General features: G+C 36.7%; 1 protein-coding gene across 1 annotated transcript; it reads left to right on the top strand.

Annotated features, from left to right (window-relative positions):
• On the top strand, positions 8,834-18,170 carry LOC109713589 (aconitate hydratase, cytoplasmic-like). The gene is made up of 20 exons (XM_020237711.1): positions 8,834-9,340; positions 9,425-9,529; positions 9,616-9,776; positions 10,378-10,470; positions 10,967-11,152; positions 11,278-11,439; positions 12,210-12,354; positions 12,485-12,627; positions 12,706-12,762; positions 12,862-12,941; positions 13,073-13,148; positions 13,752-13,937; positions 14,741-14,808; positions 14,890-15,008; positions 15,092-15,213; positions 16,244-16,342; positions 16,483-16,962; positions 17,275-17,373; positions 17,453-17,695; positions 17,789-18,170. The coding sequence occupies exons 1-20, from the start codon at positions 9,043-9,045 to the stop codon at positions 17,861-17,863; spliced, it is 2,997 nt and encodes a 998-aa protein (XP_020093300.1). The 5' UTR covers positions 8,834-9,042; the 3' UTR covers positions 17,864-18,170.

The raw sequence follows: 18,497 nt of genomic DNA, 5'->3' as shown, positions 1-18,497 counted from the left end.
TAGTGATATTTTATTTACTATTATAAGGGTTGTAGGTCAATTTGTAATGTGAACTTTAAAAAAACTAACCAAAAGGGCATTTGTGATATAACATATAGAATTATAAGGGTAAGGGTAATATTGATATTGATATTTTTGAGGGCCAATCGTTCCTAGAGCAAGCGGTAAAGGTTTTGGTGATTAGTATCCGAGACTCAAGTTTAAATCCTAGTTGATTCATATTTTTAGCTAAATTTATTTCTAAATAAAATAAACGAAGCGAGTAGCGTGCTATCTATCTCTCTTAAAAAAAAAAAAAGAAGATAACTTTGAGGAGTAAGTGATATTTTTATAATTTTGAGGGGCATATTTGAAATTGCCCCAAATATCAAATACTCAAAGCCCAAGTTGGGGACCAGATGATCCGGCTTGTTGATATGTACTTGATACCCCCTCATAAAAATATTGTGATCAAATAAGTATAATAATGTAGGAGAAGCAAAGCAAACTTTCTCCTCTATGCTTTGACATAGAATAACATATATATATATATATATATATATATATATATATATATATATATATATATATATAACAGATGCTCCAACCACATCTTTTTTATTGTACTTTTTAAAATAAACTTCATTTTTAATGATTTAGTATCGAAATTATCTTTCTCTCCCACGATCTTTTAAGAATGAGTGGCAAGGATTACCATTAATTTAGACATTATATCACTATCATCGATGGCGTGGTAGGAAAAAGAAATCAAAATTCTGACACTGACACACCGTTTAGATTAGATACAAGAGAAGGAATAAGATCTTATTCCCCCCTCTTGTATGGGTGGAAACTATTGTTCCCACCCTATACCGGATTATACCGGTATAACCCTGTATGGGGTGGGTGGGAGCAAGTGTTGGGAATCCGGTACTCGCCCCGGTACCGGATCTTGTGAATCCGCAACCTGCTCCGATACTGACTGCTGTGGATCCAGTACCGATTGTTGGGATTCCGCAACGGAAGCGTCAAATCGAATTTTTACCATAAACCTGTCTCCTCAGCAAAAGCTGATACAATTATAAAAGAGAAAAATATGCAGATAAAATAAGATTCATTAAATAAGAGAAGATTACACCTGACTCCTCTTCTGTACAGAGTAGCTACAACCCGAGTCCTCTTTCTTGAATCTCTTCTATCCTTCTCTCGTCTTCTATAAACCCATAAAGAAGATAATCATCCACGCGCACCCGTGCACTAGGTGTACTCAATAACTCTCTCTTTTTCTCTCTCTGGTACGGCACCTCCAGGCTCTCAACCGTACTCACCTTAAAAAACAAACTCATCAAGAGCTATTTATAAAGCTCCACAAAAACGTACCCCAATCCTAATATATTTAGGATTTCTACTTCAATAAATATTTAAATCTTAATTGATCTATCTCCAATAGATTTAAATATTTATCCTAATCTAATTAGATTTATACTCTAATTAATATTTAAATCTTAATTTATCTCTAACAGATTTAAATATTAATTCTTATCCAACTATGATTCAACTACAAATCTAACCAAATCCTAACAATCTCCACCTTGGTTGGATTTGTAATTTTCAACTGCTACGTCGAGCTCACTATGCAAGCTTCACCTTGAGTTTGTCTCATTCGCTCGATGTCGCCGCATTCGTCGCTCCGTCTCGAACCACTGCACCTCCGCGAACTTTCGGAACCCAAACCGTCTTCGCTCCCGTTTCTGTCTGTGCTCCCGTTCAGAACGTACAAGTTCCCACGTTTGTTCGCCTCGCACACGACCCGATCTCGCTTTCGTTCTGACCGTGCTCCCGTTCAGAACGTATAAGTTCCCACGCTTGTTCACCTCGCACACGATCTGATCTCGCTTTCGGACCCTCATAGCTCCACCTGAAGTCGAAATATTGCAACCCTTCGAGTCCAACGCGCCTAACGAGATCAAATTCTACTTTAATCCAAGAACGTGCCGCACACCTATCAACGTCCTCACGACCCCATCGTGCATTCGGATCTTTACCGTGCCGACTCCCAAAACTTTGCACGCCGTCCCGTTCCCCATTAGAGCCTTTCCACTTTTGATCGCCTTATAGGTGGCAAAAGACTCCTTCTCCGGGCATACGTGAAAGGAACACGCCGAACGAGCACCCACGCATCATCCGAAATTTTAGCATCTCCGGTCGCTGCATACAGCACATTAGAATCGATCATCTCCGACTTTGCTGCCTGCGCCGTCGCTGATACCGTCTCATCCTGGTTCACGACAGTTTGCTCCTTCTGTCGCTTTAACTCTTTCAGATGATCCTGAAGTTTTCGACAATTGCGCTTGATATGCCCTTTCCTGTGACAGTAAAAGCACTCTACCTCAGATAGCTGTTTCTTTTGTCGATATCCGGTCGCGGATATTTTCGCCTCCTTTTTTGCGCTCACACCAGTCCTACATCCCGACTTTGCGTGCCAGACTCCTGAGTCATCTTCCGCATCTCGTTCGAGAGAAGCGCCGCCGTGACCGCCTTCACGCTTATGGACTCCTTGCCATAAAGCAACGTGGTCACCAGATGCTCATATGTCGTCGGTAGCAAAGATAGTAGAATCAACGCCTTGTCTTCGTCATCCAGATTGACTCCGATGCTGGTCAACTGGGCCACCACCTTGTTGAACTCGTTTAGATGCTCATGTAGGCTCGCCGGTTCCTGCATCCGCAGCGTAAACAGTCGCTGCTTCAGATACAATCAGTTCGTCAAGGATTTGGTCATGTACAGATCTTATAATTTCTTCCACAACTTCGCCGGTGTCGTCTCGCTGGCTACGTTGTAAAGAACCTCATCTGCTAATGATAGATAAAGCGTACTCAACGCCTTTCGCTCCATCTTCATCCATGCCGCGTCCGTGACGTCCGTCGGCTTCGCCTCATTCCCGTTCAACGTCTCGTACAATTCTTGCTGTACGAGGATTGCTCGTACTTTAATTTGCCACAATCCGAAATTGTTCTTGTCGTCGAACTTCTCGATTTCGAATTTTGTGGCCAACTTCGTCGATCTCTCCCTCGGATTGATAACCTTCAACTCTGATACCAATTGTTGGGAATCCGATACTCACCTCGGTACCGGATCTTGATACCAAAATAAGATTCATTAAATAAGAGAAGATTACACCTGACTCCTCTTCTGTACAGGGTAGCTACAACTCGAGCCCTCTTTCTTGAATCTCTTCTACCCTTCTCTCGTCTTCTATAAACCCATAAAGAAGATAATCATCCACGCGCACCCGTGCACTAGGTATACTCAATAACTCTCTCTTTTTCTCTTTCTGGTACGGCACCTCTGGGCTCTCAACCGTACTCACCTCAAAAAACAAACTCATCAAGAGCTATTTATAAAGCTCCACCAAAACGTAACCCAATCCTAATATATTTAGGATTTCTACTCCAATAAATATTTAAATCTTAATTGATCTATCTCCAATAGATTTAAATATTTATCCTAATCTAATTAAATCATACTCTAATTAATATTTAAATCTTAATTTATCTCTAACAGATTTAAATATTAATTCTTATCCAACTATGATTCAACTACAAATCTAACCAAATCCTAACAACTAGCTTGTTCTTACCCCTTGTTCCCTTGATAGAGAGAGAGAGGAAAATATGTTTTAAATTAGAATTTAATTTTTTAAAATTTAAATTTATAGTTTTAAAATTAAAATTTAAAATTTTAAAATTATAAATTATAAAGTTTAAATTTTAATTTTGATATTTTAATATTTAAAATTTTAAATTTGATATTTTATATCTTTCAATTTTAAATTTGATTTTAAATTTAAAATTAAAAATTTGAAATTTAAATTTTAAACTTAAATTTTAAATTCAAAATTTTAAATTTAAAAGTAAAAAATTTAAATTTCAAATTATAAATGTAAAATTTAAAATTTAAAATTTTAAATATAATGAGAGGAGTAATATCATTATTTTTAATTTATAACTATACATTATTCTTCTTATTCTATATTATTTATCCAAACGCTATTTTTTTTTATTTCTAGGAACAACCTAATTTTCATCCAAACGTAAAATTTCTCTATTTCTCACTTATACTTAAACTTGTATTTATCTCTGAAATAAAATAATTTTTACTTATACCCGAACCAAACTAAGCCTGAGTGCATAAGGGTTGGATCCTTTTAATACCCTAGAAGCCACACATGGATATACATTCGTTTGACTCAAATAATAATAAAAAAAAAATTATGAACAAACCGACCGTCCCTAGAGCGAGTGGCAAAGGGCTTGGTGGTTGGTATCCGAGACCCAAGTTTGAATCATAGTTGATTCACATTTTTAGCTAAGTTTATTTCTAAATGAAATAAACGAAGCAGGTAGTGTGCTACCTATCTCTCAAAAAAAAATAAAAATTATGAACAAATCTTACAATACTTTACAAATTATACAATTTACTAGTTAGATTTCAACCTCGAAATTACAAATCATACTTATTATATCTTTGTGATTAATTAATTCCTAGTTAGATTTCAACCTCGAAATTACAAATCATACTTATTATATCTTTGTGATTAATTAATTCCTAGTTAGATTTCAACCTCGAAATTACAAATCATACTTATTATATCTTTGTGATTAATTAATTCCCTTTTAACAATTAAATACTGTTATATATGTTATTTTTGTATAGTGTTGTAAAATTTATTTGGAAGTGTAGTATTAGTAAATAGTAAACTTCCATTGCATGGGAATCACCAAAAGAATAAATTAGTCTAAACTCGTATAATTCATTTTTATTCAACAATTTTCATAGTTTCTGCATACCTTTATGTTGTGTATGATGTACTTATCCACCAGACACATTTCTTGGCGATTAATAGTAATTTTTCTCACTTGTTTTTTTTATTAGATACATTGAAGCTAACTAATAATAATTACTGTGTATGACATACTTATTCAGCAGACAACTCCTAACATACTTAACTTTTTTAATCTCTTGCGCTTTACCACCGTCCAAATGCTTAAGCCGGATTAAGAGTTTAACTTTATTATATATATATATATATATATATATATATATATATATATATATAGAATTAGGCTGGAATACTATTAATAGTAAAACATTCTTTTTGCTATTAAGTTTTTAACCCTTGGATGAAAAATTGTAAGGTCGAGATGATATGAGTCGGTTATAGTTGAGTGGTCCCCCTAGGGTTGAGTGGTCCCCACTGGGTTATAGTATTTAATCCAATGGTTAGAAATAATGAAAAGAGTTGATCCAAAGGCTAAAAAACTAGTAGCAACAATGTGATTTTGCTACTAATAGTAGCCCAGTCCAACTCTATATATATATATATATATATATATAGAATTGAGCTCCTATGCTTTTAAAAGTATCAAGTCATTGGTACTTGTAAGTTTTGGGCCCTTGGATTAAGAGATGTGCGGTTAGGATGATGTGGGCCCCCTAGGCTTGAGTGGGTAGTTAGTTGAATAGTATAATCTAACGGTTGAAAATGATTAAAGACGTAGATCTAACGGTAAAAAATTTACAAGTACCAAGTGCTTGGTGCTTTTACAAGCACCATAGCCAGACTATATATATATATATATATATATATATATATATGACTATCTAGGGTCTCACAATCTTGTCCCCTTTAAGCCATGACGTTTTCGTCAGGTTCATACTCATAAGTATCAGGCGATGTGAGACTCGTTTTTCCCGCTGTATAATGCTAGCTCTGGCAAGACTTATCTTACACTTTCGGCTGGTAATTGGCTCTGATATCAACTGTGACGTTCTAATTTCTCAAGGGGTCATCCATCCTAGAATTACTTTCCTCCTAACACTCTTAACTCTCTTAATCTCTTAGGTCTTGCCACCACCCAAAATATCTAAGTCGGGTTAAGAGTTTAGTTTTATAATTATATTTTTTATATATATAACTATCTAAAGTTCCCACACCCTATAATATGAAATCGAATTTCTTAAAATCCAAAAAAATGCAACCCAAGAAAAACTGAAAATATGATGTCCAAAAAAGAAGATTCCATTGTGGTTTATATCTTAAATAAGATTTGTGGCGTGGTTCATACGAAGGAAGTTTACTGTAGCAAAAGTATGATGAAATTTTTACCGTTATCGACCCCGACATGTTAAACCTTCTTTACTACTTTGAAACGTAAATGATCACCTTTTTTAATCTCGATAAAATGCCACGTGTGTCCAAGTGACAACATGGTCTTCTTCCTTTGAAGATAGCAAGTAGGAATGAGGCACATGGATCATGAAATACACCGAATTTAATTTAATAGGACACGATCACTGATAGTACGTAGTAGCAGTTTGATTAGCAATCAACCAAATTGTCGTGTCGAAACTTGAAAGGTCTTTACTTTTATTTTATTTTATTTTATTTTTTGCAATGTAAAAATTGTATTTGCTAGTGTGAGCTTCGATGAACTTGTGGGCAACATTTAGGGTGATTTAAATGCGTGAAAGTCGCATACAAACTTATAACATTTATGGAAGTCTATACGAGCATATGTTTCTATCAGCAGCAAAAGTCGGAAATTGATATTATCATCAGTATAGAATGTAAGGGAAGGATTTGAGCTTGCATACTGCCCCTAATCTATGAGGTTAGGGTATGAAGTTGAGATTTCATATCTTTCGATATAAAAAATGCTGTATGTAAATCCCTTATACATATTGCATATGAGGATTGAGCCAACTTTTTTTAAATTCAGTTAAAAAAATAAATAGTAAAAAAAAGTGATCTAATAAAGATAACTAAGAAGTTACGGTGTAAGGTTTACATTAATAGAATGTAAAGAAAATATTGCTCTTATTTTCACACAAGCGCTTAAGCCAAAAAAATAACATCTATAATAATGTCTAGTTTTTAAAAGTCTTATCAGCCACATCGATATTTATGTAGAAATACTCTTTAAATAAGTCAGTAAAATATTATGATTTTTTCAATAGCTTTTGCGATGGTGAAATTGCTTCAAAATAGCTTGGAAATAGAACATCTCCTTTCAATGCATAGAAACTCAAGTAATTAACTTTGTACAACAAAACCTCCAGACTTCTATTTCTAAATATCTAACTGTGACAACTCAAAATAAAAGGGTTAAAAAAAGTACTATTAAATCGTTACTACTTCACATATATTAAAATTGATTAGGTACAAATTTTCCGTAGAATACCTCGTAATCCTCAATCGAAAAATGTAAATAAATTGTACTACCTGGATTGTAATGAATCCGCTCATGCAAAATAAAAAAAGTAAGACTTAATTTGGGAACTAATCCGCTTCCCATTCGCCAATACGTTCCAAGAAAACCGTAGAATCGGGCACGGTCCACCAAACACCAAACACCCCCACATCATCGTGTATAAAAGCCACGTCAGACATCGGTGGGCCCCACACCGACATTTCACGACGCGACCATTCCTTAGGTGGTCCCCACGTGTCACCTAACGCACGTCCATTGGTTCTTTTGAGAATTGGGATTTCCACAGGGCGGCGCACTCTGACCATCTCGAAACCCATGCGAATAATTCTCTGGACTTAGTCTATAGACCAGTAATTTATTATTATTATTATTTATTTACTTCGACTAGATTCTTGTCCTTTTGAGTTTTTCGGAAAAATTGAGTATCTTGCTAAAAAAATATAATAAAATTATTTTTTTTATTTTCATAAATAATGCCGTATTGTATATCCAGTTAATATATAATTTATGTGTACTTAACTTTTTTTTTCGCCGAATAATTTGAGTCCTAAGTGTTTAAATCATCTATTTGGTAGGAAATTATATTGAAATGTAACAAACAATCCTACCATAAAGTATTTATTATAATTCAATAACACATGATAGCATTTTAGTTTAATTTTATAGCATGAATAATTTTCTTTTTTTTTAAAGAAAAAGTTATATATGTATTCTTCTACTTTACTCGATAAAACTTAAGTGAAAATGTATAAAATTTATCTCAACTATCACCCATTTGAATTTGATATCTAATCTTGAAAACTCTGATTTTTTTACTTTGATATTTTAATTTGTTTGATTTGAATGAATTAGTGAGTCTTTAACTTTAAAATTTAAATGTGTCGTATATCTTTACAAATTTAGTTAGTAGATTATATACAATTTATGTAAATATAAATTTATTAAATTAAACAATTAATTTTAATTTGTATCCGAAAAGTCATCAAATTATTTAATCAAACAAGTTAAAAGATTTAGTATTAAAATCAAATTAAAAGATTAATAATTGAATCAAAATGGCTTGTAATAAGATAAGTTTTATACATTTTTACATAAAATTTGTGAATGGTTGGAACATTAAGGATCCTGATTTGATGTTTAATTAACATGTATATAAGCATATAAGGTTGTTCTTTTAAAAACATACTTCTAGCATAATAATTTTACCATATATAATTCATCATTTGCCAATTATAGAATTAAATAAAACATATTAAGACGCTTCTTTTGAAACTTCTAATGAGACAATAAGATCTTAATACATCATCCAAATTAGAAGGTGTGTTATTATTATTATTATTATTATTATTATTATTATTATTATTATTAGAGTCCGGCTACTATAATTATTATTATTATCTTACATAATAACCTGCTTAGTCCCATTGCTTGTTGCATTTTACCGTTCCGGCCTATGCACAACCCCGTAGACCGGGTCCATGGATAAATCCATCAAAAGGGCCCCGTGAGGCGCGCATTCACCACGCGTCATTTCCACGCCTTACTCTCCGCTTCTATATATTAAAAAAATAAAAACCCTCTCCTTCCTCCTCCCTACGCCCGATACAAAGTACAAACACACTTCTCAATCCCCACCATCTCCTTCCGCCACCTCCGACCATCCTATTCCCCATTCCCCTCTCTTTATTCCCCCGCGCCTCTGCTATTCCCCGTTCTTATTCCCATTGTTTATTCCTCCCCCTCGCTATTCCCGATCCCGACGTCCCCATCCTTTAAATAGCGCCGCACCATGACTCTGATCACGGGCGCCTTGAATCGCTCCTCGCGCCTCTCCTCCTCCCTCTCCGCCATTGGTAGGCCCTCCCCCTTGTTCTTATCCTCCTCATCTCCCTCCTCCTCGTCGTCCCCGCTTCCCCAAAACCCTAACCCCAGATCTCCTCCGTCGTCTCCTCCGCCGTCAACGCCGTCGTTCTCCTCCTCCTTCGCCTCCCGCATCGGCGACTGGCGCTCGCCGATCAGCCACCGCGCCGCGATCCGCTCTTCCGCCGCCGTCGCGGAGCGCTTCGAGAGGCGCTTCGCCTCCGTGGGTACGTTTTCTCGCCTCTTCAAGCTGTTCTTGGATCTGTTTTCGCCCTAATTGGGGTCTGATCTCTCGTTTCCCTCGTTGGTAGCTACTCGGAACTCGTACGATAGCATCTTGTCGACGCTCTCGAAGCCCGGAGGAGGCGATTTCGGGAAGTACTACAGCTTACCTGCGCTTGACGATCCCAGGATTGGTAAGGGTCTTGGTGAATTTAGTTTGGAATATTGGATGTTTAATCAAAATCCTCGATCAAACTTCGCGTATATTGTGGTGCTTCAGATCGGCTGCCTTATTCTATAAGGATCCTCTTGGAATCGGCAATCAGGAACTGCGATGATTTCCAGGTGACGGGGAAGGATGTGGAGAAGATCTTGGATTGGGAGAACACTTCCCCAAAGCAGGTCGAGATCCCCTTCAAACCCGCTCGGGTCCTTCTGCAGGTCTCTTTCCTCTCCACAAAACCCTCATATTTGACTTTTATTTCTTTATCTTTACCATTTTATTTTGCTTTTTTCCGAAGTCAACCTTATTAATATTTTCTACTTGATTAATTGCCATCACTAGGTTTCTTTAACGGAGTTCTTTTTTCTGCCCTTTCAAGAAAATGAATTCCACCGTCCTCTTCCTATTGTTTCATTGCTTCAAGAAAATGAACTGCGGTTTTTTTTTTTTTTTTTTTTTTTTTTTTTTTTTTTTTCAGTTTTGGGTCAGAGACAATGACAGGGATTTTGGAATTTTATTATAACCCTGAACTATTTATTTATGATTATTCATTGGAAAGACCACTTAACTATTTATTCACTATTTGTTACCCCTTGAGAAAGTGAAGATGTATCTGTTACTGTCATTAAATCACTGTAGATGCTTCGCCTCTTTGTTTCATTAATTCATAAAGTGTGGCATTTATTAGTTAGTTTCTCAAAGATTCCTTACAGAGAAGTAGAGAACTATTGCATCATTCAAGGGAGGTTGTTTTTGGGCTTCTAAAATGCTCATTAATTTAATAAACTGCTTTATTTTCATCTTTTATCTCCTTTTCAGGATTTTACTGGCGTCCCAGCTGTTGTCGATCTTGCGTGCATGAGAGATGCTATGAACAAACTTGGCAGTGATTCAAACAAAATCAATCCTTTGGTAAGTGGATGTATCATGTTTGTAGTATTAGTTCACTGAGAAAGTCCAGTATATTACCTCAGAAGCATTTGTTTTCTTGCTTCTTGAAGATATTTTCCCTCAAGTCAGCTTGAGTTGCGTGCTGGCCTCTTGACTACAGTTTGAAAATATTCCTCTCATCCTATAATAGGCTGACATTTCAAATTGAGTTGGCTGCTAAAATGAGCTAAAATATTACTAGCTATGTGATGTCTTGTTAAGTCTTGCTAAGTCTTGCCTATTCTTGACCCATTTTCAGCTCCTAATCTGGGCAAGTGATAGATCACTCGACTAATAACTATTTCTCCAAGGTTTAGGGAAATTGCAGAATTAAGATAAATTTATGCTCCAGTGTTAGCGACGTATAATTAAAAGAAGAGAGAAATAACAATGCACTTCTATTTTTTTTTTTTTCCGCTTTTGATGATCTATCTCTCTTAGCGGACAAACTGTCAGAATTTAAATTATTTGCATGCAGGTCCCTGTGGATCTTGTCATAGATCACTCAGTGCAGGTTGATGTGGCAAGATCAGAAAATGCAGTTCAGGCAAATATGGAACTTGAGTTTCATCGCAACAAGGAAAGATTTGGATTTTTGAAGTGGGGATCTAGTGCATTTCATAACATGCTTGTTGTTCCACCAGGGTCTGGTATTGTCCACCAGGTATCTGGATTTTTGTCGATTCTGTATGGTCGGTTTCAGTTTTATATTTCAGTGATCGAGTTGTTATAAAATAATGATACAGCAATCCTCACATAAGTATGGTAACCATCAAATGTGTTTTGTAGGTGAACCTAGAGTATCTTGCTCGAGTGGTGTTTAATAGTAGCGGGATCCTTTACCCTGATAGTGTCGTCGGAACAGACTCGCATACAACCATGGTGGATGGACTAGGTGTTGCTGGCTGGGGAGTCGGTGGAATAGAAGCAGAAGCTGCAATGCTTGGCCAGGTGAATAACCTCTTTAAGCTATTTAGCGGTCATCTTCTGAAGTCAAATTGCCATAACTGTTTCACTTTTGCCTAACAGGTCTAAGCATGATAATTGAAGTTTAATTCTGTTGATTAATTCTTGGTCTGCAACCATTTGCCACAATGCAGAAAGCAATTGATTCCACTTTGCCCTAAGCTTATCTTGGTCTAATTTGATAAACTGATGCATATAATTGATCTGAGCTTGGGAATTGAGACAAACAGTCATAAACCTTGACTACCTGTATAAGTAAATGTCTTTTTTTTGTGCCCTGGTGATCATGGTTCATACACTCCATGATTGTGTGGAGTGTGGAAATTTTCAATTATTTATTTATATATTGTTTTAGTAAGAAAGTGCAAATAGTATATAAACACCTGTAGGTGAATAAGTTTTGAAGCCAAATATTTTGTTTTGCTGTCAATTATCATAAATATTGGTTATTGTACTATACCCTTGTTTTCCACCAATTCAGCTTGAATTATCTACAAGACAGGAAATGAAACAAACTGGCAAACAGCGTTGCCTTTAATGGGCCTCTCTATCCCAACAAGTTCACCTTATTTTCATGATTTAAGTTGTGGTTTTTTAGTTTTACTTTCCTCTATATTCTTACCCACAATAATATCAGGATAATAGCTGCTAGTTGGAATAAGCTTGTCATGCAGTGTTTGATGTCCGAAATCATTAGGATACGACTCCTCAGCTACGTCAATTTGTCATAACATTACTATCTCATCCACATGCAGCCAATGAGCATGGTTCTGCCTGGAGTTGTTGGTTTCAAATTATCAGGAAAGTTGAAAAATGGTGTTACAGCCACTGACCTGGTTTTGACAGTAACTCAGATGCTTCGGAAGCACGGTGTTGTAGGGAAGTTTGTGGAGTTCTATGGTAATTCCTACTCTCTTGACGTTTGTTCCAAATACCATAATATGCTTTTGGAATTATACTATTCCATTGGACAATTTAATCATTCAGTGTGCCAAGAACCAGTCATATTGTGTTTGCTTTCTGATACCAGGGAAAGGCATGAGTGAACTATCACTGGCAGATCGTGCTACTATAGCAAATATGTCACCGGAATATGGAGCAACTATGGGTTTTTTCCCAGTGGATCATGTTACATTGCAATACCTGAAACTCACTGGCAGAAGCGATGAAAATGTAAGTTATCACTAGCAATCATGATTGCTTTTCTAGTTTTAGCCTATCTTGAGGATTGTTTCTCGCTTTGTTTTTTAGGTGGCCATGATAGAGTCGTATTTGCGGGCCAATAAAATGTTTGTTGACTACAGCCAGGTATATTCATGTTTTAAATATTAAGCTGATAATTCGACAACTATGATCATTAAGGTTCTTTCCGCTGCATCTTTTTGACTGAGTTTGACCTGAACTCAGCCCCAGACGGAAAGAGTGTACTCATCTTATTTAGAACTGAACCTGGAAGATGTCGAACCATGTGTATCAGGACCCAAAAGGTAATCTATGTGGAATTTACATTTCTTTTTCCTTGCTCTTAGCATGCACCAGTATGTAATTTCATCTGGCTTCCAGATTTTACTCGTTTTCACCTTTTTAATTAAAGAAAGAAAGATTAACTTCTTGGCAGGCCCCATGACCGAGTTCCCTTGAAGGAAATGAAAAAGGATTGGCAATCATGCTTGGATAACAACGTAGGGTTTAAGGTACGCTGATATACACCCAGCCTTTGCTTCATGAATATATTTTGCCTTTGAAAACAAGTGGTGAAAAAAACTAGTCTTTGCACATATTCATTGTACAGACAAAGTTGTCTGTGGAATTGCTTGTATTTTGAGGTTTTTTTTATTTTTTTGTTGTATTCTCCTCCTGATGGCACCTTCAACATGAAGTGGTCAGTCTTTACAACTGAAATGGTCTGTGTTGCATGTCTGTCATGAATCATTTACTGATTCTCTTTTTCATCTTACAGTTATGGAAATTTATTGTGATTGAATTTGTTAGTAATTCTTGCTCCCGTTAATACTAATTCTCCAAACATCTTGACCCTTGTTCTGTTTTTCTGGACACTGTTTCTTGCTGCTGGAATATTCAGACTGATAAGCATGACAGGCATCACTCTTACAAAATTTTGCTTTTATCTTAAAAGATATATTTTTGTACAAATACATGAGAAATACAGCACTTTAGACTATCCATGATTTCCTTTTGAACCTGCTCATTTTATAGAATAATCTTATTTGAAGCATTTTAATGAATGAAAATTATCTGTATGTCTTGTAACATGCATCTAACGTGAAAACTTACAGGGTTTTGCTGTTCCAAAGGAGACTCAAAATAAAGTTGCTGATTTTTCATTCCATGGGACGCCTGCTCAGATAAAGCATGGTGATGTTGTAATTGCAGCAATAACCAGTTGCACAAACACTTCAAATCCTAGTGTAATGCTTGGAGCTGCTTTGGTCGCAAAGAAGGCCTGCGAACTAGGCCTTGAGGTTGAATATCCTCCCCACTTAATTTCAAATATGACATTTTGTTTTCCTAAATACTTTTGCGACTTGAATCAGCTGGAAAAATGCATTTGTCAGGAACAGAATTTGCATTTCTTCTATCTTTATTTCAACTGAGTACATAGCTATTCTGATATTAGAGAGCAACCAACCAATCTACACACATTAGATGGTTTTCAATGTACTGCACAGTGAAACCCTCAGTATTAGTTTTTAAAACTATCCTGGGAAACTGTTTGGTAGACACCTCAGTACTGGCATTAATGGGACCTGCATAATGGAAATATGTGATATTAATCTTTACACTCACACATAATCATACGCTAGAATATTACCACAATCTATTTGCACATTTGGCCTTTGTTTTCACAATGTTTACACTGTATGGCTGGCAACTACTGGTGAAGTGGTAATCATTTTTTCCTCTATGATTTAACTTGTTAACAGCACAGCAAGCCACATTTTGTAATATGTACATAATTTTTTAGTGGCTACACTGCATGATGCATCACAGCCGTTATTGAAAGGTGGAGAATGTAAAAGGATGTTTCCGATGGTAAATACTTACCACATGACGAATAGAACGAGCTTCTTGTCAAATTCCTCCAGCATTTTTGTGCAGTTTTCTTACACAAGTTACCTTCGTAGTTTAGTTTTTACGTGTTGGTATAAGTTTCTGTTTGTAAAACCATCATCTTCGATGATAGACATATGATTATCAGTACATCAACTTTCAAATGTCTACTTGTGATTATCAGTACATATGGTTTTCTGTCATTTTTAATCAGGTGAAGCCATGGATTAAGACTAGCCTTGCTCCAGGATCTGGAGTTGTCACCAAGTACTTGGAGAAGAGGTATCTTCGTTGAATGGCAGAATGATGGCTCATATTTTGAATCTTGTATTCTCTATCCTTATAGCTTTGCATATCTTTCAGTGGTTTGCAGAAGTACTTAAACCAGCTTGGTTTCCATATTGTTGGTTATGGGTGCACAACCTGCATTGGGAATTCTGGAGACCTTGATGAATCAGTATCAGCTGCGATCTCTGAGAATGGTAATCATTCTCATTGTTAACTGACTGATTTTCCGAATAACCTTTTCATTCTTCTTTGCTTCTAAACATGGTGTGTTCTCCAGACATTGTTGCTGCAGCTGTCTTGTCTGGAAATAGGAACTTTGAGGGGCGTGTTCATCCTTTTACTAGAGCTAATTATCTAGCTTCTCCTCCTCTTGTGGTGGCCTATGCTCTTGCTGGCACGGTATGAGACCATCATTAAAGTTTTCTTTGTGCAACTGGCTTGGTATGTTGGCATTTACATTCAGTCTAAGTTATCTGGTTAGTAGGTTGTGGATTCATATCAATCTTGTTTCTTCATGTTTGTATTGCTTTAGCAATAAAAAAAAGTAGTAGGATATGTATACATAAGATGGATAAGAATTCAAATTTCACGTTGTTCTCTATGGGTCTATAGCTGGCAAAGTCTATTATTAAAGTAATAAAATGAGGTGTCAAAAGTTTATTGCTGTACAGTATTGTTAGCTCGAATTTTGCAATGAACCAAGCACTTGCCTTTATAGGCACCAGAGGTTGGAGAGAGTCTGGATGATCTCAATGTGTTGCAATAATATCTTTGGAATGGCAGTTTACCCTGCCATTTAATGGATTTTAATTTCTGTAGACTAGCCAACAAATCTCTAAAGTCTAAATTCACTTAGATCTCTTGTTGTCCTCTTTAAAGTCCCGTCTTCTTCTAGTTCTCCTACTCTCACTATATTGTACTTAGCAACCTTGGGCCTTTGGCTCTGACTTGGTCATCCTTATTCACTTCTTCTAAACAGCAAGTATTTTAGGATGGTGAATTTTAATTGTGAATGGAATTCTCAGATTGTTAGGTAATGCATGGAAGAATTTTATAGAGCAGGTTCTTGTTTAGAAATGCCGTGGGATACCTGTTTATATAGACTGTATCCTTCCACATTGCTAGCTGAAAACCTGTAGGAAAATGGTGGTTTTAAACACCAGTGACTCTGCAATATCTGACAAAGTATAACTGTGATTTGGCGTCTTATAAATTTGACAAAAATATACATAGGCAGAGTAAAATTTCATGTTTGTTCAGTCAAAGAGGACAGCAGTGACAATTAAAACCCAAGTGATGATTGATTTCTGATAGCATTTAATTCTGTGACAGAATCATGAATTATAAATGAGAGGGATTTTTACAGCTTTTCAGGGTTCTTGTCTGTTTAATTCTTTTCTTCCTGTTCTCACGAAGATTTATCTGACAGGTTAACATTGACTTTGAGACACAACCTATAGGGATTGGAAAGGATGGAAAGGAAGTTTACTTCAGGGACATTTGGCCTTCCAATGAAGAGATAGCAGAGGTGATCCATGCAACTACGTTTCTTTTTTCTTTTCTTTTCTTTTTTTTTTTTTGATTTTTGAAAGGTTATGCTTCTTACTAGTCTCTGGCAAAATGTGCTTCATACTGTTTCACACTCACCCCTCTTAAACTTCCTTCCAGGTTGTGCAATCCAGTGTGCTCCCTGACATGTTTAGGAACACGTATGAGGCAATCACCAAAGGCAATTCTATGTGGAATCAACTCTCGGTCTCAGCAAATACTCTCTATTCATGGGACCCAACATCAACATACATTCACGAGCCTCCTTATTTCAAGGGCATGACAATGTCTCCTCCAGGCCCTCACCCTGTGAAGGATGCTTACTGTTTGCTAAACTTTGGCGACAGTATTACGACGGATCATATATCTCCTGCTGGGAGCATCCACAAGGACAGCCCGGCCGCAAAGTATTTAATGGAGCATGGTGTTGAAAGGAAGGACTTCAACTCGTATGGGAGCCGTCGGGGCAACGATGAGGTGATGGCGAGGGGAACATTTGCGAACATCCGCCTCGTAAATAAGCTCTTAAAGGGAGAAGTCGGGCCTAAGACAATTCATATTCCGTCAGGGGAGAAACTTTCAGTGTTTGATGCCGCCACGGTAAATTTCTCAAAACTCAAGGAAAAAAAAGACCGAAATATTTTTTTTTCCCTCTCGTTTAACGTGATGGGATATAACTATAATTACAAGTTGTCATAACTGTAATGAATATGGTGGTAACTGGAGATAAAGTAGGGATTGTAGTGCAGCACAATTCCAGCAGCTGGCTGAAATTGTAGTTCATTCAAGAACAACTGTGGGTTCAACCAGAACAACTATTCCTCTTCATGTTCGGCAGAATCTATACTCTTACACTGGTTAGTCCCGTTATCATTTTGTAGGAAAACTGACTGTTATGTACTTTGTGAACAGAGGTACAAAAGCGAGTGTCATGACACAGTCATATTAGCGGGTGCAGAGTACGGAAGCGGAAGCTCTCGGGACTGGGCAGCAAAGGGCCCAATGTTACTGGTAATGACTACTGCTCTATAATCTGCCCTTGCCCAAGCATTCGCATTAAGCCAAAGTCTTTCAAATGGTTTTATTGCAGGGGGTGAAAGCAGTGATTGCCAAGAGCTTTGAGAGGATCCACCGCAGCAATCTCGTAGGCATGGGAATAATTCCCCTATGCTTCAAGCCCGGGGAAGATGCAGAGACCCTTGGCTTAACTGGCCATGAGCGGTACACGATCAACCTTCCAACTGATGTGAGTGACATCAAACCTGGTCAAAGTGTCACGGTTGCGACAGATGATGGCAAGTCTTTCACATGCACCGTCCGCTTTGATACAGAGGTAAAATAAATCATTCCTTTCATAGTGTTTTACTTTTGCTTGCTTCAAAATGATCCGTTCTTTGATTTGTTGGTTTGGCTTTTGTTAAATCAGGTGGAGTTAGCATATTACAACCATGGCGGAATTCTCCCATTTGTCATTCGGAATTTGATAGATGCCAAGCATTAGACTGATTATTCAAACAGGAAGGTAAAGAATAATTGTGATATTTTATTTAAGATCATGTTTTATTTCTCCAAACTTCTCATTCTTGTGCCGGAGGCGCAATTTCTGCTTTTGTGGTCTTGGGTTTTTCTCTATAAACCTGCCCAAGAAATAAAATGGAGCATCCCCGGGAAACATACTTTTGCGCAATACTTTTGAGTGTGATTATTTATTGAGATCAGTGGTTCCATTCATCTCAAATTTTGCCAAGGATGCTTATGAGAAATTTGGCGCTGTCGCGTACAGAGCGCTATGCGTTCATCCCCATTAATTCTTATGTGGCCACTTGTGTGTTCATGTGGTTTATTGTTTTCATGTTATATGTCATAGCATCTTCACACTTAACATTTCGTTGAGAAATGGGAGAATGCTTGTTGTCAATGATGTCTCCCTTGGCCGGTTAGAAGAATCTGATAATTTCACGCCATTTAGAACAATTTAGTCGTGCATACTATTTCAACAGTATGACGAGTTCAACAGTCTACATAGAGAATAAATGGTTGATAGAAAGTATAAAATTGTGATATGATAAAACATCCTTTTACACAGTTTTGATGCTTACTTTTTTGACTATGATAAATATCTCTCAGGTTAAATA

Source organism: Ananas comosus, linkage group 8 (genome assembly GCF_001540865.1).
Source record: "Ananas comosus cultivar F153 linkage group 8, ASM154086v1, whole genome shotgun sequence".
NCBI lineage: Eukaryota > Viridiplantae > Streptophyta > Magnoliopsida > Poales > Bromeliaceae > Ananas > Ananas comosus.
The sequence above is the reverse complement of the archived record's forward strand: the minus strand, read 5'-3'. Positions and strand labels throughout refer to the sequence as shown.